This window comes from Natrix helvetica (assembly GCF_964273705.1).
Source record: "Natrix helvetica genome assembly, chromosome: Z".
Lineage (NCBI taxonomy): Eukaryota > Metazoa > Chordata > Lepidosauria > Squamata > Natricidae > Natrix > Natrix helvetica.
Genome location: NC_138554.1, coordinates 74,035,498 through 74,056,539, shown reverse-complemented (window position 1 = coordinate 74,056,539; position 21,042 = coordinate 74,035,498). Strand labels below are relative to the sequence as shown.

The 21,042-nt window shown below is 48.1% G+C and overlaps 1 protein-coding gene across 1 annotated transcript in view; it reads left to right on the top strand.

Annotated features, from left to right (window-relative positions):
- ANLN (anillin, actin binding protein) overlaps positions 1-21,042 on the top strand; it is a 97,991-nt gene that overhangs the window by 37,579 nt on the left and 39,370 nt on the right. Inside the window, exons 13-14 of the mRNA XM_081932589.1 lie at positions 12,632-12,767; positions 13,126-13,305. Of these exons, the coding sequence (XP_081788715.1) occupies positions 12,632-12,767; positions 13,126-13,305 (316 nt within the window). The remainder of the gene's footprint in view (positions 1-12,631; positions 12,768-13,125; positions 13,306-21,042) is intronic.

Here is a 21,042-nt window from a genome sequence, read left to right as displayed (position 1 = left end):
GCACTTTGGCACCAGGAAACCAGTTGTAAAATATCAGTTGTCACAGGCACTGCTAATAAATCGACTCCAAGGCTCCCCTCCTCCCAATTGTGTGGCAGTATCCCTTTTGGGGATCTGACAATGTTGTCCTGGTTTTCCCCCCTTTACATCTTCTATTATACATATTACATTTTATATCATATTTCCATTTTACATTTCAGTCATCTTATTTTTATTCAATATTATCCGCTTAATTTTAATTTCTTCTTAATATTAGACAATATCATAATTTGCCTCTCAAAGTTAATCAAATTTAACAAAACATTTCCATCTATTTTGTTTTACTATTTAATAACATATATCCTCAAGGTTAATTTTATGTAGTAAACATTTCATTTAATTAGTTATCCACATTCAATAATTTTAATCTATATGCCTTACATTGTATTGAATATATACCATTGGCTATTATTTGCTAAGTTTAATTCTATTCTACTAGTAAATCCTTTTCTTTCTTTCCTCCTTTCAACCATTTTCTTTTAGTCTCTCGGGAACTTCATTTCTCTTATATTCTCTTCTCTCCTTCCATTTGCCTAGCTTTTTATTTTTCTTGATCTTAAAATTTCTGTATTTTTTCTTTCCAATCTTTTTTCTCCTTTTTAATTTTGTTGTTTTAGTATCTCTCCCCAACCCCCCCCCCCATTTTTCCCGACTAATTCCACCTTTGCTATTTCTCTTTCTTGGGGCCACCTCCCACTTTTCTCCTTTGGGTATATAACTATAAATCCCAGTATAATCATCTAAGTATTTTTCTCTTTCAATCTCTTTTTCTTCTATAATACCTTCCTGTTCTTCATATAGTACCTTTTCTTTCTCCTTTTTCTCCTTCTTGTTCTAAGTGTTCCATCAGAGTTTCCACTGTTTTTTCCCATTTAGCGTTTCACATTCATTTTTTAACTTATCAAGTATTTCATTATACATCCAAAATTCCATATTGTCTGTTTAATTAATTTAACAAAATTTTTAAACTTTTTCTATTATATTACTTAGGGCTTAAAGTTCTTTTTTTTCCTTTTCTTATTTCCAATTTTTAAGTCCAGTTCCACTTTTTATTTGCTTTTTATATTCCACCAAAACAGTAAGTCCAAACCACAACACTGTTGCAAAAACAAATCCTTGTTAGTTCTCACAGCTTCAAAGTATTTTTTGTTTGTTTGCTGCTGTCATGTTCTGGCGTTCACATTGAAAATAAACAGAGAGTCAGTTTGTTTGATGTTTGTTAAATGACTATGATACAGAGGTAAGCAAATCCAAGAGTTCTAACAAAGTTAACCCCATCACTATGTATACATCATTACCCCACCCAGTTCCACCCACAAATCCACCCAATTACCCAGATGATACCCCTAATCACCAGCACAATCTCCATGACCCTCAGCCATACCCCCACTCAGTGTCATCATTGCCTCCTTCCTTATCAGCTGCACTCAAGTAGAAGAGTTACTTCACAGTAGGCAGCGGCACCCGAGTAGAAGAGTTACTTCAGAGTAGGCCCAGGAACCGTGCTGCCTGCATGCAGACACAGGCTCTGCTGACATCATAGATGAGGGGAGGGACTTTGTAGCATTAATAGCACGAGCTATGCTGGCGGCTAAAAGCGAAGGGGAAAGGTTTCGCTGTTGGCGTTGGCATCATTAAGCATGGCCAAGCAGGTGTGGCATTGACAGCAGCCGGGCGGGTACGCTGTTGGCGATGGCAGTGTGGAAGCCTTCACCAAGGTCGGAAGGTAGCAGCACTGTGAAAAAGCCGCCGACAGTTACCCTGCGAATGTCAGCATGAGGGCTGACATGCCTCCCCCTACCACTGGAGAGGTCCCTGGAAGTTAAAAGACACCATTAGCGGCATCACCCCCCCCCCAGGTTTATTAGCACAGTAACAATGGAACTAGTGGATCAGGCGTGGGGCGCGCACATTAGAAGCCCCCACCCACAAGGCATCTGAAAGTAGGTATCCTTTCCTTACCACTAAATACTGTAGCATACCACGATGCTGGGGGGAGTCTACTAATTGATCAATATCATAATGCCATTCCCCCTCCACCTGTACCTGTACATTCGAAAGCGGGTATCTTTTCCATACCACTAAATACTGTAGCATTCCACGATGCTGGGGGGAGTCTACTATTAGATCAATCTCATAATGCCACTCCCCCCCACACCTGTACTCCAGGGAGCCCCACACAATATGGAGGTGGTCACTGGTTTGCGTAAACTGGTGTGGGTCTTCCCCAACAGGGGAGACAGGCAGGTTTAGTTCTACCGTAACTAGGTTAATCACTCGGACGATTGGGAATGGTCCAATTAATTTGGGACCCAGTTTCCGGCCTGGTACCTTGAGACGGATGTATTTGGTAGACAGGTACACTCTATCCCCTACCCTTCAAAGCGGCTGGGGACTTAGTTTCTTGTCTGCATGATTTTTATATGCTTCCGACGCTACTTGCAGTGCAGTTTGGACATTGTCCCACACGGGGTGCATATAGTTTAGCCATTTCTTCATGGACCCATGCTCAGGAGGACATTCTCTTGGACATTCATGGATGGCCAAGAAGTCGAACCCATTCACCTGGAATGGGGTATAACCCATACTACTATGTACCGCGTTATTATATGCAACCTTAGCAAACTAGTAGATCTTCCCAATCTGTTTGCTGGTGTTGCACATAACAACGGAGGTACTGTTCCACTACTGCACTTGTCCTTTCTGCTGCCCATTGGTGGCTGGATGGAACACAGAAGTTAGACCTTGAGAGGACCCCATCATCTTCAAAAGAACTGCGCCAAAACCAGGCAGTAAATTGTACCCCTCGATCAGATATTATCCGATGTAATCGGTAGATATTTGCTACAAATAATTGGGCAATCTTTTAGCTGACAGGAGCCCCGGACTGGCGATGAAATGAGCTTGTTTCGAGAATAGATCAAATACCGTCCAGATAATGGTATTTCCTCGGCTTTCCGGTAGCTCCACGATGAAGTCAATGGCAATGTCCTCCCAAGGCCATGTGGGGTTTGCCATCCGTTGTAAAAGACTGGGAGGCTTTCCTGGCCAGCTTTTCATAGTGGCACAAATGTCACAGCTGTATACATATTCCTCAATATCCTTCTTCATTTTGTGCCACCAAAATTGGTTTGTCAAATGCAGAGTTTTTAGGAACCCGAAATGTTCTGCCACTCATGCATCATGACTATGCCTCAAAACTACCATCCGTTGGACTGCTGGTATGTCTATTTTTTAATCTTTCCAGGCTACTCCTTCCCTCTTAGTCAAAGCCTGGCCATTTATTTGGAACCAAGGGTCTAGTGGAAGTGCGGTTCTGATAGCTTGGGTGATATCAGTCAGTGGTTCTCCTCCCTGAGCCTTCCCTTGCACACTTGCAGCCAAATGTATATTCGCAGATTGAGGAACCATAAAGTGGATTGTCTTTTCTTGACCACTATTGAACAGTGGTTTCCGTGATAACACATTCTCCATGAAGTTTTGTCCACCTGGAATATATTTTAACTGGAAATTAAACCTACGGAAGTACAGAGCCCACCGTACCTACATGGGTGATAATTTCCATGGGAATTAGAGAGCCTCCAAGTTCTTAAGGTCAGTCCATACCTTGAAAGGGACCACAAACCCTTCAAATAAATGTCTCCACATAAGTAGTGCCCACCGTTCTGTGAATGCTTCCTTTTCCCAAAAAGCCCACCGTCTCTTGGTTTCGCTCAATTTGTGGGATGTGTAGGCACATGGTTGTAACGTTCCTTCCTTATTTACTTGAAGTAGAACAGCTCCCACTGCTACCTCGCTAGCGTCTGCCTGCACTATAAATTGCCGAATTGGATCAGGGTGTCTCAATACTGGCTCCTGTGCGAACAGTTTCTTTAGTGTTTCAAAAGCTTTTTGACATGCCATATCCCAATGCAAGGGTGTCTTGTTTTTAACAAATTGGTAAGTGGCAAAGTTTCCTTGGCAAATGATGAAATGAATTGGCAATAAAAATTAGCAAATCCCATGAAGTTTTGCAATTGCTTCCGAGTTCTGGGTACTTGCCAATCCGTTACGCCTAAATCTTTGCCGGACCCATTTCAATTCCTGCTCGGAAAACTCTATAACCAAGATAATCCAACCTTGTCTTGTGGAACTCACATTTGGTTACCTTGACATATAGGTTGGCCTTTAACAATTTGGTAAGAACTTCACGTATCAATTTGACATGCTGATCCATGGTTTTAGTATAAAACAAAATGTTCAGATAGATTAATATACCTTTGTGGAGATGTTCATGCAGTACCTCATTGATTAACTGCATGAACACTGCCAGTGCCCCTTGTAACCCAAAAGGCATTACCCTATATTGGAAACTCCCAAGGGGACACTCGTCCCCCCTTACGAATTCTGACTCAGTAATAAGACTCCCTGAGGTGCAACTTAGTAAAGATAACCCCCTCCGATAACCGGGCTAGCATATCCTTCATGAGTGGCAGAGGATACATACGCTCCACACACACTCCATTGATACCCCCGGAAGCCCACACATAGGCACAAGCCACCATTTTTCTTTTCCCTGAATAATACAGGAGCAGCAATGTGGTATCTTGCTGGCTATATAAATCATTGTGCCAAGTTTTTGTTGATATACTGTCTCATTTCGTCTAACTCCTTAGGAGTCATAAAGTACATCCTTGATCTGGAAAGCTTGATCCCTGGTACTATTTCTATGGCACAAATCAGTAGGATGATGTGGTGGGAGAATGTTGCTCTCCTTTTCACTAAAAACTTCACCTAAGTCAGCATAAGCCTCTGGGACTTCGGCCAAATGTCCCACAGTCTTTTCTACCTCTACGTCATGTCCCTGACCCTCCCTGGTTCCTGTACCTAGTTATTCATATGGAGTTGGTTCCAGACCGTTTCCTATTCGTACATGCTGGCACCCGCCACCCTTTGATAAGTTGACCCTACTTATCCAACCAGGCGAGCCCGAATATCATGGCCACTTTTTAAAAGTTTTTTATTTTTCCCTTTCAAATTCATTCATATATACATTCTTATAATTGCTATTTAACATTTGTCTATTCATCATTAGTCTATACTCATTTTTACACACATATACATAATACAGTTTGGGTCACTTTCTTGCCACCCCATGCCTCCATCTTATTTTGTAACAACCTTACTCCTTCCATCTTCTCAACCTCTACCTTCTTTCCTCTCCTACTTCCTTCTTCTTCCCCTATTTCCCCTCTCCTTCTCCCTTCTCTTTCTTACCCTCTTTCCTACTCTTAATTCCCCACCCTTACTTTCTCTGCTTTACTCTTTCTTCTTTTCCCTCATCATCCTCTCTCCTTTCCATTGTTGCCCTTACTTATTTATTTTCTCTGATGAGTTCTCGGGTCAGCAATCCCAGCTTTATATTTTCATAAACCAGAAAGGTTATTGGCCTGCTCACCATGGGGTCGTTCTCACCCTCCTCATCACTTTCGCAGCTTTCCATGTGAGGGCTCAGATCCACTGGGGCATGAGAGCCATCACCAGCCACAGTCGGGACTTCAGCGTCCATCAGCTGTATGTCCTGGGATCTTTCCGGCGTTTTCTTAATAGACTTTCGTGCGGTACTAGATGGGCCCGGACTCGGCTGGACCAGTTTAGGTCGTGAGGCTGGGGTTGATCTGTTACAGTCTGCCACTCTGCGGCCAGACTTCCCACACCAGAAACACACTGTTGGTGGCCTGACTGATATGGTCTTCTCTGTTAGATCCCTGTGCGGCAGCAGGGGCCCCGTGAAACAACTGACCATACAGTCTATGAAGCGGCGTGGTCTCAAAAACCCCTTGTCTTTTGGCTTTAGGTCTCTCAATTTCACCTCTAATTCTTTGGTGGCTTGATATCATGCCCACAAACGCAGTGATAAGCCAGGATACACACATGACTTATCCAAGCCAGCCTTGAATTGGTGTACCAAAAGTCTTTCCATCCAGGCCTGCAGTTTCCCCGACAGCTGTTGGAAATCCTGAATATACTCTGCCATCGGATGACCCCTGTAGCGTAACGCTATCAGCTCCTGCTCAGCTCTTTGGATGCGGGTTGGATCGTCAAAGCGGTCTCGCAAGGCATCCCAAAACAGACCACAATGTCGCGGTTCTGGGCTATGTTCACTGTAGAGGTCTGCTGCCCAATTCCCAGCTTCCCCCTCTAGGACCGCCATGATGGCCATTACCATTGCACACTGCGAACTGTATAAATGGCCATACCAGTCCATATGTTCAATTATCTGACCCAGAAAAATGGCCATCTTATCTGTGCTACCATCAGAGGACCCACACAGGGAGGAGGGTTCCCAGGGATCAACTGTAGGCTGGCTCTGTCCTCTACCAGTTGGCCAAGCGTACATCAGATGTGGGCTAGCCACTACAGGTTGTGTCCAGCATTGACTTTTGTCACCACTCAGTGAGTCTCTTGGAGGTTAAGGCGGATAGCTCTATGGCAACCATGGCCCTGTCTCCTTACCACTACCCCTTGTGTAATCATGGGATGTCTCCAACCTCAACCTCGGGCTAGCAAGGCGAAAATGAGTGACAGGCTGGGGGGTTGGACGCAACAAACCCTTGCTACTTGACCGGGCCTCCCCTCTATCCTTTTGACCCCAGGTCCCACTGTCATGGAAGCTGGCCTCACCAAACCACTCCCGCAGACAGTCCATAGTGTGGCTACCGAAGGCTGCAGAGTAACTTCAATCTCCTTCATCATCTTCTTTCACCCGTCTCTCTCTCCACTGGGTGAGGTGACCACCCTGGGGCATAGGCAAAGGCGGTTCCGAACTAGCTGCTAACCCCAAGCGCTTCCACTATTCATCCACAGGCGCTGCCGGTTGTGTGGTCGGAACTCCCCTGGTTTCCGAATCCTGGTCTACTTTGGACCTCTCTTTTCGTCGTATGTCTACCGCAGGTACCTCGGGCTGCACCGGGACTTCTGAAGCAGCAACCTCTTCCCCGTGGCTATCTCCACTGCAGCCTCTGCTCCCTCAGACATCGTGCTCCCCAGTAGCAGCTTATTCAAAAGAAGTTTAGTTAAGAAGAGAACTGATTTATTGTCACATTCTGGCGTTCACGTTGAAAATAAACAGTGTCAGTTTGTTTAGGAAAAAACTTTATCTAAGAAACTACGTGATAACTGGCACTAAATGATTGTGATACAAAGGTAAGCAAATTCAAGTCAGTTCTAACAAAGTTAACCCCATCACCATATATATACCATTACCCCACCCAGTTCCATCCACAAATCCACCCAATTACCCAGATGATACTCCTAATCACCAGCACCAATCACCATGACCCTCAGCCATACCCCCACTCAGTGTCATTGCCTCCTTCCTTATCGGCTGCACCCAAGTAGAAGAGTTACTTCAGAGTAGGCAGCTGCACTCGAGTAGAAGAGTTACTTCAGAGTAGGCCCAGGAGCCATGGTACCTGCATGCAGCTACAGGCTCCGCCAACATCAGAGAGAGGGGAGGGGCTTTGGCAGCATTAGCAGAAGCTCCGGCGTTGGCAAAGAGCAGAGGGGAAGGGTAGTGGCAGTGGCGTGTAAGCATGGCCCAGTGGTGGTGGCCAGGCGGGTACGCTGTTGGCAGCGGTGGCAATGGCAGCATGGAAGCCTTTGCCAAGGTCAGGAGATAGCGGCCCCACGGAAAAGACGTTGACAGCTACTCCACGAATGTCAGCACGAGGGCTGACAGCTACATTGAAGGTCAAGTTACAGATGTATTTTCTCCTGTTAATTTCTGCAGTATCGTCTTCTCACCACTAGATATCTCCCTCTTCGCTGTAGGCAATGTGTTCTTGCTGTCAAAAGCTGTCAAAATCTATATTTATTCCATAAAAAAATAGAAAAAGGTAGCAAAAGAAAGAAAGGAAATTTTCTCCCACTTCTTTTATTATTTTTGATGTTTCCAGGGCCAAATTATGGGAATAAGTCATCTAGGGCAGTGATGGCGAACATTTTTTTTTTGCAGTGTGCCAGAATTGCACGTGTGCACTACTGCGCACACCCACGTACCCACTCAATTCCCCACCCAATTGTGCATGTGCATGTGACCCCTGCCTGCATGCGCATGCACCCCTTCCTAGGCTCTGGAGGATTTCCTGAAGCCTGGGGAGGGCGAAAATGGCCTCCCCCACCTCCCTAGAGGCCCTCTGGAAGTCAGAAATGGATTGTTTCTGAACTTCCGGTTGGCCTGTTGGGGCAGTTTTTTGCCTTCTCCATTTTTCGGAGGCTTTCCTGAAGCCATTTCTGGCTTCTGGAGAGCCTCCGGGAGGCTGGAGGAAGCCGTTTTTGCTTCAGGAGACAATGGTTGTGAACTTTGGGGCTCCCGGGTGGCCCATGTGCATAGGGCGCTGGGCTGGCTCCATTTGCAAAATGTCAGAAAATTCCCCATTTTTCAAGGCGGTTCTCAAAGAGAATGAAGCGGACGCGGGCGCTTCTTCCAAAAGCCGAGGGACCGGCTACTCTTCCTTCCTCGGCTGTTGGAAGAACGCTGTGCCTGTTTCATTCTCTTTGAGAGCTGCCTTGCTTGCCGTGGCGTGAGATGAGCGCTGCTGGGGAGAAATCAGCAGAAGGGGGAGAAGAAAACAAACTTCTGCTAGGGATGCCTTCTCCCTCTCCCCCTGATTTTTCCTCGGCACTGTTCGCCTGGAGCGGCAGCGGTGTGTGTGTTGGTGTGTGTGTGTGTGTGTGTGTGTAAAGGGGGACTGGATGGGACCAATCAGCTGGGAGGCTGGCAAAGAAGCCTTGGTTTTCCCAGCTGATTTGTCTCATCCAGCCCCCATTAAACGCAGGCAGGGTGCTGGGCTGGCTCAGGTTGCACCCGAGTTAGAGGAGGCAATAGTTACCTTGGGGATTCCGGGCGGCCCATGTACGCAGGGCACTGGGCTGGCTCCGGTTGGCCCGAGCTGCAGGAGACGATGATTGCCTCAGGGATTCCGGGCGGCCTATGCGCACAGGGTGCTGGGCTGGAGAAGACGGTGGTTGTGAGCCTCGGGGCTCCCAGGTGGCCCATGTGTGCAGGGCGCTGGGCTGGCTCCATTTGCAAAATGCCAGAAAATTTCCCATTTTGCAAGGCGGCTCTCAAAGAGAATGAAGCGGACCCGGGAGCATCTTCCAAAAGAATAATTAGCTGGGAGGAACCCTTGGTTTCCCCATCTAATTGGTCCAATCCAGCCCCCGTTACACATACACACAAACACACACCGCGCTTGCCACAGTATGAGTCTAGCGCTGCCATGGAGAAATCAGCAGGAGGAGGAGAACAAAACAAACTTCTGCTAGGGCCAGCGAGAGCTGCAGAAGCTCGGCTTTCTCTCCCTACCCCTGATTTCTCCTGGCAGCACCCGCCTCATGCCATGGCAAGCGCAGTGTGTTTGTGTGTGTAACGGGGGCTGGATGGGACTGATCAGCTGAGAGGCTGGCAAAAATGCCTTGGCTTCCCCACTGCCGCAGCTCTCGGAGGAAGGAGGCAGGGATACTGGCTGGGGCTCGCTTCCCTTACTGTTCACCACCTCCTCCCGTGCACGACGGAGCACTACCACCCACTCCCCGCTGGTTGCAACCCCGGCCCTGCCTGCCTTGCTAGCTGGCCCGCTGGCCGGGAAAGTGGTGAGGGAGGGAGCGGCAATGAACAGTAAGGGAAGTGAGTGCCAGCCAGTTTCCCTGCCTCCTTCCTCTGAGAGCATGGCATTGGGGAAACCAAGGCTTCTTTGTCAGCCTCTCAGCTGATCGGTCCCTGCTACACACAAACACACATACTGCGCTTGCCGTGGCATGAGGCGGGCGCTGCCAGGAGAAATTGGGGAGAAAGCCGAGCTTCTGCAGCCCTTGCTGTCCCTAGCAGAAGTTTTCTTTCTTCTCCCCCTCCCATTGATTTCTCCAAGGCAGCGCTCGCCTCACACCACGACAAGTGTGGTGTGTGTGCTTGTGTGTGTGTGTGTGTAGTGGGGACTTGCCACGCCACTTGCCGTGGTATGAGTTGAGCACTGCCATGGAGAAGTGAATGGGAGGAGGAGAAGAAAAAAATGTGTATGTGTAATGGGGGCTAGATGGGACAAATTAGCTGTGGAAACCAAAGAGTCTTTGCCAGCCTCCCAGCTGATTGGTCCCATCTAGCCCCCCCTTACACACACACACACACACACACACACACCCTAGGCATTCCTAGCAGAAGTTTGTTTTTTTCTCCCCCTCCCACTGATTTCTCCCCGACAGCGCTTGCCTTGCGCCGTGGCAAGCAAAGTGGCTCTCAAAGAGAATGAAACGGGCACAGCATTCTTCCAACAGCCGAAGAAGGAAGTGTAGCTGGTCCCTCAGCTTTTGGAAGAAGCATCTGCGCCCGCTTCATTCCCTTTGACAGCCGCCTTGAAAAATGGGAAATTTTCTGACATTTTGCAAATGGAGTCATCCCAGTGCCCTGTGCACATGCGCCACCTGGGAGCTCCGAGGCTCATAACCACCGTCTCCTCCAGCCCAGTGTCCTGCGTACATGGACTGCCTGGAATCCCCGAGGCAACTATTGTCTCCTCCAACTCGGGTCCTGCGCACATGAGCCGCCCGGGATCCCTGACGCTTCGAAACTAACATCGCCTCCAGCTCAGACGCACATGAGGTGCTCCGGGCACTTTTCGGGCACCCAGCTTGCCAGGCTGCCCCCTTGCTCCTCACAGCCGCAACAGGAGGGGGGGCTAGGCGAGCTGTGTTAAGCCCCCCTCCAGCCTTGGCTCCTCTGAAGAAGCGCCACGGCCGCTTCCTTCTCTTTGAGAGCCACCCTGCAAAACTGGGTATTTTCTGACATTTTGCAAGGCAGCTCTCAAAGTGAAGGAACCGACCTCCGGGAACTCGGCCTGTGGAGTCTGGAGTTCCAGGGGAGAAGGAGACTCAGCCGTGGCCCGCTCCCCTCGTGAGGTTCTGCCCCCTACCCACCCGCGGCTTCTGCCTTTTGCTCTGCTTCTTCGCCAGCAGTAAGCAGCGGTGCAGCCGAGGAGCAGGCAGGTGGCTGGGTGGGAAGCCAGTGGGCTGCTTTGGAGTCTGAAGCCGCACAGAACTGGCATGAGAGGCATGCGGGCCCGGGTGGAAGGCAGCTTCCTTCTGCAGCTGGGCAGGGGCTCTGCCTTTGCAGAAAGGGAGCAGGTGCATGTGGAGCAGCCCCAGGATGTCCACTTGCCCTCTTGCAGCATCGGCGCTGACCCCTCTCTCAGCCCCAGCACCACGTCTGTGTTTCCACCAAGGGCTGCCCACTGCCCAGGCTGGGCTGGACGCTGATCTCAGAAGGCAAGTGGGCATGGGGATCCACTGGTAAGGCCATTTGGAAGGCAAGGAAGCATGATAAGGCCATGGGAAAGGGAGTAGGCTGCTTGCTTCCGCCCCCATAGCCCTGCCATGCTTCCCTGCCTCCACACAGCCTTCCCCTTGCCTGCTTTCACAAGCTGGGCACGGGGACGTCAGGAAGGCCACATGGAAGGCAGGTTAGCATGGTAAGGCCATGTGGAAGAGGGAAGGGGAAGCTAGCTAAGCCATGACTCACAGTCTTACCTAGCAGACAGATCAGGGGTGCAGCACTTAAGGCAGGCCAGGTGCAGAGTAGAGACTGGGCGGGGCGGAGCAAGTGAGCGGTAACCAGGTAACCGGTTTAGGGGCAAAAATGGTCTCCCTTTGCCCTCCGGAAATGTGAAAAATCAGTTGGCCAGCACGCGCATGCGCATCAGAGCTGATGGCTGGCATGCCATCCAAAATGGTTCCCCGTACCACCTGCGGCACGCGTGCCATAGGTTCACCATCATGGATCTAGGGCTTTCTGTTTTTGTCACTGCCCTTTTTTCCCCCCCTGTTAAATTCCCTGTCTGCCAAATAGCAGCTAAATTCCGCTCTGGGTCTCTTTTTAATCCAATTTAAAAGTTTTTTTACCTTCGGTTGATCACTTTCACCCAGGTCCAACACCCCTCCTGCTCAAATAGCTTGGTCCGGTTGCCCCGACTTTAAAGCGGCCATTAAAGCTATTTCCCAACCGTTCCCATTGCTGCTTTTTTGGCAAATAATCCTAAATCATTGTTTAATGATGTAATTTTATGAGGCAGTTTTGTGTTTGCACTTGATAAACATGAACACCTGTTGTAGAGTGAGCATTCTTGCAAAGCTAGGAATCGTTAGCTATCTGAGGGTTGTGATCGGTTATGGCAAGATACCACTGGAATGATGGGACTGAAATGTTTTGTCTTCAAGTCAATCTATGGGAATCTAAGGAGCAAAGTAGAAGTTTAAAGTTCCCATTTTCCTTGTTAACTATTGCCATAACTCTCAGCTTCATTAAGAGGTGAAGTTGTTAACTTAAGCTGTTTTTGATCTTTATCCCCAAAAGGCCCACTTGTTTATTTAATGGTGTGTGTGGTCGGGAGGGGCTAAAGGAATGTAGGTTCAGAGAACAGTGTAGCACAATAATGCATACTATAATTTTATATCTGCCTTAAATGATAGACCCTTTTTTCTTCATAGAAAGGGCCATTTATTTTTTAATCACAAAACTTTTTTGTTAGGGTAATTACTATCTAATTCCAACTACATTTAGGAGCTGAATAATGAAATTAATATGCAACAAACTGTCATACATCAAACAAGCCAGGCTCTTAATTGTTGCATTGATGAGGACCATGGGAGAGGATCACAAGAAGAAGCAGAAGCTGAAAGGCTACTTCTTATTGCAAGTATGATGCTCATATCATTGGATTTGCAACGAATATTATTTAAGATGCTATATATTTATAACCAATATTATTATTTTAAGTACCCATATTATAATTACGGAATTAATACTTTTATAATACTTCCAGATTTCTGAAATAAATTAATTCAAACAGCATTTTGTACTCAAAACAAAGCTGTTCCCAACAGAAAAACTGGAAATATTGAAAACAGCCCATTTTTCTCTTGTAACATGTTCACCATCAAAATGGTTTAAATGAAAATTTACACACCATTTTTTTTATACAATAAGGAATTCATGAAAAATGGACATTTTTTTGGTAAGTGGTTATTTAATATAGATAATTATTATTTTTCAAGCTGAAAAAAGAACAGCATTATTGGAAGAGTTAAACAAGCTTAAAAATAAAGGACTTCAGAGTAAGAAGATGAAAACTGATTCTACAATTTCTAGAGTTTCACCATCCAAAGGATCTGTCATTATGTCAGAAATGCGACTACCTTTAAAAGCAGATTTTATATGCAATATCCAGAAAGCAGGTAACATTCTTGATTTTTATGGTAATTGTTATGGTATAGTAAGGCTTGATATTATCACTAAGCACTATGAGATAGCTTACCTGAGACAGCAATTTATAAAAATCTTTTAAAACAAAAGCAAATTGGAGTAATTTATACTCCAGTTTTATATTCAGAATATATTAAGAAGAAACTCTTGTAAAAATTTACTGCCCTAGCTATAGTGGTGCTGTTTCATTGATTTGGGTTTAGATCCTTCTATAGAGATGAGATAATGTAGGTGTTACTAGCAAGTAAGTGCCCAAAAGAGAATGGTGTTTTTGAACAAAATAATTGATCACTTTCAAAAGGTTATGTCAAATTGTTTTAAACTGGATGCAATTTATCAAAAACTTGGAAAGGTTCTTGAGGAATGTTGTGGTATACCACTTGTTTCTCTCTCATTCTTCGTATTATCTATATGGTCCATCCATCCTATTTTCTCAGCACTTTCCAATCCTTCCCCCACCTTTCCTTAGTTGTTACTACAGATACCCTAGCACAGCAGATCCACCAATCTGCCTATACCCAGTTTTATCTTTCTTTCATTCCCTCAGTTACTGCTTTCTTTATCATAAAAATGGAAAGCACTGTCGGTGGCTTTTTCCTGATCTAATTTCTCTGCCTGATTATATATGCACAAAGCAGCAGTGTTTTATTCCATATCCAGAACAGACAATCCTGCTCTATATCCAAACATTAACATTTTATTTGGATAAAGACTATCAACATGTGCAGAATAATGTGTACATAGAACATTTTACCTGCATCTACTAAATAGATTTTTCTTGTTTATGTTCTTTCTGAATTTTGTTACCGTATTTTTCAGAGTATAAGACACACCTTTTCCCTCAAAAAAGAGGCTGAAAATCTGGGTGCATCTTATATACTGAACATAGCATTTTTTGCCTCCTGAAACTTTAATTTTAACTTTATTTAGATTTATAAACCGCTCCCTCTCCCCAAAGGGACTCAGGGCGATGTACAGTCAGAGTAAAAAAAACACCAGACATACATATAAATATAAATATAAATAGAGGAGGCAATATACAAACTGTACAGTAAAATAAAATTAAGAACAACGTTAAAATCAACCCCTAAAATCTACCCCAAAATTAAACATAATTAAAAATAACTGCCAGGAGGATAAGAATAGAACTATAGATGGGCTAGGCCAGCTAATTGGAACAGGTGGGTCTTGAGTTTCTTACGGAAGGAGCGGAGGTCAGTAATGGTTCTAATATAGGGGGGGAGGTCATTCCAGAGGGTTGGGCCCATCACAGAGAAGGCCCTACTCCTGGGCGCCGCCCGTTGGCATTGCTTGGTGGGTGGCACCCGGAGGAGTCCCTCCCTGTGAGAGCGAATTGGTCGCAGGGATGTATGGGGTAGGATGCGATCCCGCAGGTAACTAGGTCCTGTGCCATGGAGCGCTTTAAAGATGGTAATCAACACCTTGAAACGCACCCGAAAAACCACAGGTAGCCAGTGCAGCTCGCGCAGAAGAGGTGTTATGTGGGAGTATCTAGTACTCCCCATGATAGCCTGCGCGGCCGCATTCTGGACCAGCTGCAGTTTTAGGATGCATCTCAAGGGGAGCCCCATGTAGAGAGCATTGCAGTAGTCCAGACGAGACGTCACCAGAACATGAGTGACTGTGTGAAGGGCGTCCCGGTCCAATAGGGGGCGCAATTGGCACACCAGGTGGACCTGGTGGAACGCCCCCCTCGCCACGGCTGCCACATGGTCATCCATCGACAGCCGGGCATCTAGGAGGACGCCCAAATTGCGCGCCTGCTCCACGGGGGCCAGTTGCTCGCCCCCAATGGCCAGTGATGGAGTCCACTGGTTGAACCGGGGCGCCAGTAGCCACAGCCACTCCATCTTGGAGGGGTTGAGCTTGAGTCTGTTGTCCCCCATCCAGACCCGAACGGCTTCCAGGCATCGGGACATCATTTCGATGGCCTCGTTGGGGTAGTTCGGGGTGGAGATGTACAGCTGCGTATCATCAGTGTACAGATGGTATCCAACCCCAAAACCACGAATGATCTTACCCAGCAGCTTCATATATGTGTTGAACAGGAGGGGCGAGAGGACCGACCCCTGCGGCACCCCACATGTGAGCGGCCTCAGGGTCGACCTGTGCTCCCCTGCCAACACGCATTGCGTCCGGTCGGAGAGGTAGGAGCAGAACCACCGCAAAACGGTGCCCCCCACCCCCTCCAGCCGGCGCAATAGGATACCATGGTCGATGGTATCAAAAGCCGCTGATAGGTCTAATTGGACCAGGATAGAGGAACCCCCCCCTATCTCTGGCCCTCCAGAGATCATCCACCAACGCGACCAAGGCCGTCTCCGTGCTGTGACCGGGCCGGAAACCGGACTGGCGTGGGTCTAGATAATCGATTTCCTCCAGATGACATGGGAACTGTTGTGCCACCACACTCTCTACAACCTTCGCTAAAAAGGGAAGGTTGGAGACGGGACGATAATTAGCTAGCTCCGCCGGGTCCAGAGAAGGCTTCTTGAGTAAGGGCCTCACCACTGCCTCTTTCAAGGCGGCCGGTAAGGACCCCTCACCCAATGAAGCGTTCACTAGCCCCAGGAGCCAGCCTCATGTGACCTCCCAGGATGCCAGTACAAGCCAGGAGGGACACGGGTCCAATAAACATGTAGTGGCTCGCAGTCGCCCACGCAACCTGTCCATATCATCGGCGGCAACAGAGTCAAACTCCTCCCAGAGTGGTCCTTCAAGACTCGCTTCTGACGTCCCCCCGGTCCACTGAAGGGGACCCATTCACTCCGGATCTGAGCGATTTTGTCCTGCAGATATTCCCCAAATTCCTCTGCTCTACCCTGCAAGGTGGCTTCCCGCGGCCTCTGTAATAGGAGGGAGCGGGTCACCCGAAACAGGGCGGCAGGGCGGTTGTCTGTGGACGCAATAAGAGCGGCACAATGTCGAAGTTTGGCCGCTCTTAATGCCACAAGGTAGGTCCGTAAATAGGCTCTTACCTGTGTTCGGTCAGATTCGGAGCGTGAGGACCTCCATCTGCTCTCTAGGCGTCTCTTGTGGCGTTTCATCACCCTTAGCTCCTCGGTAAACCAAGGGGCCAGGGTGGTTCGTTGCCGCAGGAGAGGCCGCAAAGGCGCAACCTGGTCCAAGGCCCCGGCAGCCGCACTATTCCATTCGGTCACCAGGTCCTCCATCCGGGAGCGGGTCAGGGCTACAGGAAGTGGCCCAAGCTCCGTCTGGAACCTATCCAGTTCCATCAGGCGCCTGGGACGGAACCATCTAGGACAATCTGGTTCCGCCTCCCCGCTGTGGGGGGTAGCGCCAGGGAAGTCGAGCCGGAGAGATGAGTGATCTGACCATGACAGGGGTGTAATAACCAAATCCCCTCTTCCCAGATCACTCGTCCATTGTCCAGAGACAAAAATAAGGTCCAGCGTGCGGCCTCCCTCGTGTGTGGGCCCCTGAATTAGTTGGGTCAGGTCCATGGCTGTCATGGAAGCCATGAACTCCCGAGCCACCTCAGATGCTTCACCCGTCGACGGCAGGTTGAAATCCCCCATAACCAGAAGTTTGGGGGTCTCAACCACCGTCTCTGCGATCAGCTCGAGGAGCTCAGGCAGGGCCGCTGATGCATAGCGAGGAGCCAAGTATACAATCAGCAAGCCCAACTGCCTCCCTGGGCCCCATTTCACGCCAAGAGACTCACACCCGGATATCTGTGGCACAGTGAACTCCCTCGGTTCAAGACTCTCCCGTATAACTACCGCCACCCCACCACCCTTACCCAGGGCCCGGGACTGATGAAATGCACGGTAGCCCGGTGGGCACATTTCCACGAGGGGAAACCACCCTCGTGGCCCAACCAGGTCTCCGTTATCCCTGCAAGGTCCAGCTCCCCCTCCGAGATCAAATCATTAATGAGGGGGGCCTTATTGACAACGGACCTTGCATTGCATAACATCAGCCTCAGGCCCTGGCTCTGTAGGTCCTGATCACCTAGAGTGCGGGGGTTGGTACAAATGACCGGGCGTGTCCAACAGCCACGGTCTCCCAACCGGCTATAAGATTTTTGACCATCCTCACACCCACCCCTCCCTACGACCGTTGGAATAGGGCAACCCTCCACTGGAATATCATTCTCCCTCCCCTCCCCCACCCCGCTCACTCCCCTCCCGACCACACCTGTTCGCCTGGCACTAATCCCCCTCCTGGCCTGATTACCCTCCCCCCCACCCTGGAACCCCCTAAAACAAATAAAAAGCATCTTGTTAAAAAACCCCTGAGTCTCCGCTTCCTCCACCTCTCTGGGTTAATGAACCCGTCATCAAGGTGGGCCCTTGAGAGGGCAGAGGGCCATACCTGCGAGAGGGGGGACTCCCACAGTAGGAGCAGGTCTGACCTCAAATAAATGATGGTTTTAAAAGCTGCAGCAGGGCTAGGGTGCTGTCGATGTTAAGTAAAATTAACAAGCCAGGGTTCCATGCGAAGGGGACAGCAGTGCCAATAGTCACATCCTAGATGGAAAGGATGGTTTGCTGGTCAGCTGGTCGGGTGATCAGTGGATGGAGCCTAGGAGGCAGTCCATGGTGGGCGGTAAGAGGCAAATAGTCCATGGTAGAATTGATGGTAAGCGGAGGAGGTAGATGAATAGTAGATGAATAGTAGGACAGTAGGGGCGAAAGATGGTAGGGGGGTAATCCAGCAGGTGCACACCGACAGATCGCTGGAAGCAGATGGACACAGACAGATATCAGCAGGGTCGATAATCGGTAGATGGTCAACAAGGAGCGAATGGGCACAACCATGGCAGGCAGCTGGCAGGAGGCCAATGAATCCTCTGCCAACCTGGCGTTAAGCCTCCTGCTAGTCCCCGGGCAAACCTCGCCCCTTCACAAAATGGCCGTTCAGAGCCTTTAGGAGGTTTGCAGAGTGCTCCTGGGGGCTGGGGAGGGCAGAAATGAGAGAAAAACAGGCTGTTTTTTGCTCAGTTTTGGCCAGCCCCTAGGAGCACTCTATAAGCCGCCTAAAGGCTATGTAAGCTCTTTTTTTGACAGAAAACGGGTCCATTTTCACGAAAAACAGGGTCTTTTGCTCGTCCTCCCCCCCCCCCCCCGAGCACTGTACAAGTCTCCCAAAGGCTGTTCATGCCCTTTAAAAAAAAAAAAACAACGGGCCTGTTTTCATGAAAAAGAGGCAGTTTTTGGGAGGACTGCAGAGTACAAAATCTTTTTTTTAAATTTGCCTCTTCAAAATCTTGGTGCGTCTTATACTCCGGTATGTCTTATACTCTGAAAAATGCGGTATTTTGTATTTCAGTGCAAATGAAAGCTTCCCATAAGTTTCAATAGAATTATGCTCACTCATGACAGATGATATAGATTATTGTAAGGTAGGGTTAGGGAAGTATAGCAAGCCATTTAATTACTAGGCAACTTGGCACAATCTGGAAACTGACCACCATTTTCCAAGCATCTGCACTGAATTCTGGTAATTTGGAAAATAGAGGCCACTTCTGGGATTGTACTATGAAATAGTGTGCTATGTTTTCTAAAAGAGTTTGTAGCAAGTACTGGTAGGGACATGGCAGCTAAGACGCTGAGCTTGTCGATCAGAAAGGTCGGCAGTTTGGCAGTTCGAATCCCTAGCACCGCGTAACGGAGTGAACTCCCATTACTTCTCCCAGCTTCTGCCAACCTAGCAGTTCGAAAGCAAAAATGCACATAGAAAAATAGGAACCACCTTTGGTGGGAAGGTAACAGCGTTTTGTGCACCTTTGGCATTTAGTCATGCAAGCCACATGACCATAGAAATGTCTTCGGACAGCGCTGGTTCTTTGGCTTTGAAATGGAAAGGAGCACACCGCTTAGAATCAGGAATGACTAATAATTCCTTAATTTTAATTCCTATATAATAATATGTCATCTATTTATAACATTGTATACCTAGAGAATAGTAAAAAAAATAGTAATATAGCGTTGAAGTGGGGGATGTTAGTTTGTAATTATTAAAGAGACAATATAAGATTGCATACTGAATCAAATTAAGAACGTGTTAGGTTAAATATATTCAATATTGCATGAATATTGTGTGGATTGACTTGCATACTAACTTGAATATATAGAAATTAAGTTGTTAGATTGTAGGATTGAATGATATTGAATTGAATTAAAGAGGGAAAGTTCAAAGACTGAAGGCTGGTATAAGAGAGTGGAAACAAGCAGTGAACAGAGAGAAATATATGTTATTGTGGGAAAAAATTGTAAGGAAATTAAAATAAAAAATGACCAAGCGCAACAACAATTAGTAAAATGAATAGAAAGGCAGCATCCAATCCAACATCAGCAACATCTTCACCCTCAAATCAGAGCACAATTGAGAACACACTGAGTATAGAGAAAGCAAGCTCAACAATGAACCTTCAGTGTATGCAAGATGCATTAGCAATGATACAAGAAACAATGCTGAAAACACAAGAAACAATTACAAAAAATCACGAAGAAACTAGGAGAAATCATGAAGAAGTTAAACTACCGTGTTTCCCCGAAAATACGCCAGGGGCTTATATTTTTTTGACCCACGAAATATGGCCTTGGGCTTATTAAAGGGGAGGGTTTATTATTTTTGGGTTGCCGGGCGGCTGCTCCCTTATGACTGGGTTCCCGAAGAGCCGGGCACAGCCTCAGGGTCGAATGGCTGTGTTGCGCTGTCGCAGCAGCAACGCAGCAGCCATGAGGTGACCAAGCTTATGAGCAGTCGCCCGGCAACCCCCCTTTCCAGCCGGGTACAGCGCCGCTGACCGACCTAGCAGTACCCGGAAGGCACCAAGCAACGCGAGCGCCTGTTCACCGCCCTCCGCGTCCCGTGGCTCGGTGCCTTCGGAATGCCCCTAGGTGAGTGAATGGGGCTCTGCATGGCTGGAGGGGAGTTTCGCAGCGGCTTTTCCTCTCCCCGCTCGCGCGAAGGGCATCTGCGCTGCTGGCGCCGTCCGCCGCTTGGGTTTTTTTTTCAAAGCACGGAGGATGGATGCCGCTCTGGAAGTACGCTCTATGGTTGTGGGCTGCAGATTGTACAACAAGCCCCAGATGGAATCCCGAGGAAGTGCAAAAAAGCAACAGAGGGAGGATTTTTACCGAACCACCCTTCATGATGAGGGACCATCATGCAGCCCAAAAGAGAGGGGAGGGACATCTGCTCCTGTTGAAGGGAGGAGATGAAAACTGGAGCGCAGCCCCCCTCCCAATAGAAGGAGAAGGAGCCCAAAATAGCAACCAGTGCCTCTCCCACGCAGCAGCCAGGCTGCCAAGAGCAGGCAACCCCCTCCCTGTCTCCAAACAAGGGGTGAAGAAGATGTCCAGCCATATCAGGTGCAAGCATACCAAGACCGACAGGAGGCTGGGGGATTAGGGCTGAATGACCCAACCCAATTCAGGGGAAAGTTTGACAGAGACTCAGACTCAGACCAGCTAGCCCTATTCCTTGATTCAGCTGATATCCACCTAGGACGCTATGGGCACCTCTACCCATCCCCCAAAGCCATGGTGAATACCATCGCACATGGTCTAAAGGGAGAAGCAAGGGAATGGCTAGCAGCCCTCCACAAGAGAAGAGCTCCACAACTGCAAGACATAGATGACTTCCTGCAACTGCTAGAGGCCAGATTTGAGGAAGTGGAGGAGGAGGACCCATATGCGGAAGAGCAACCTAAAGCA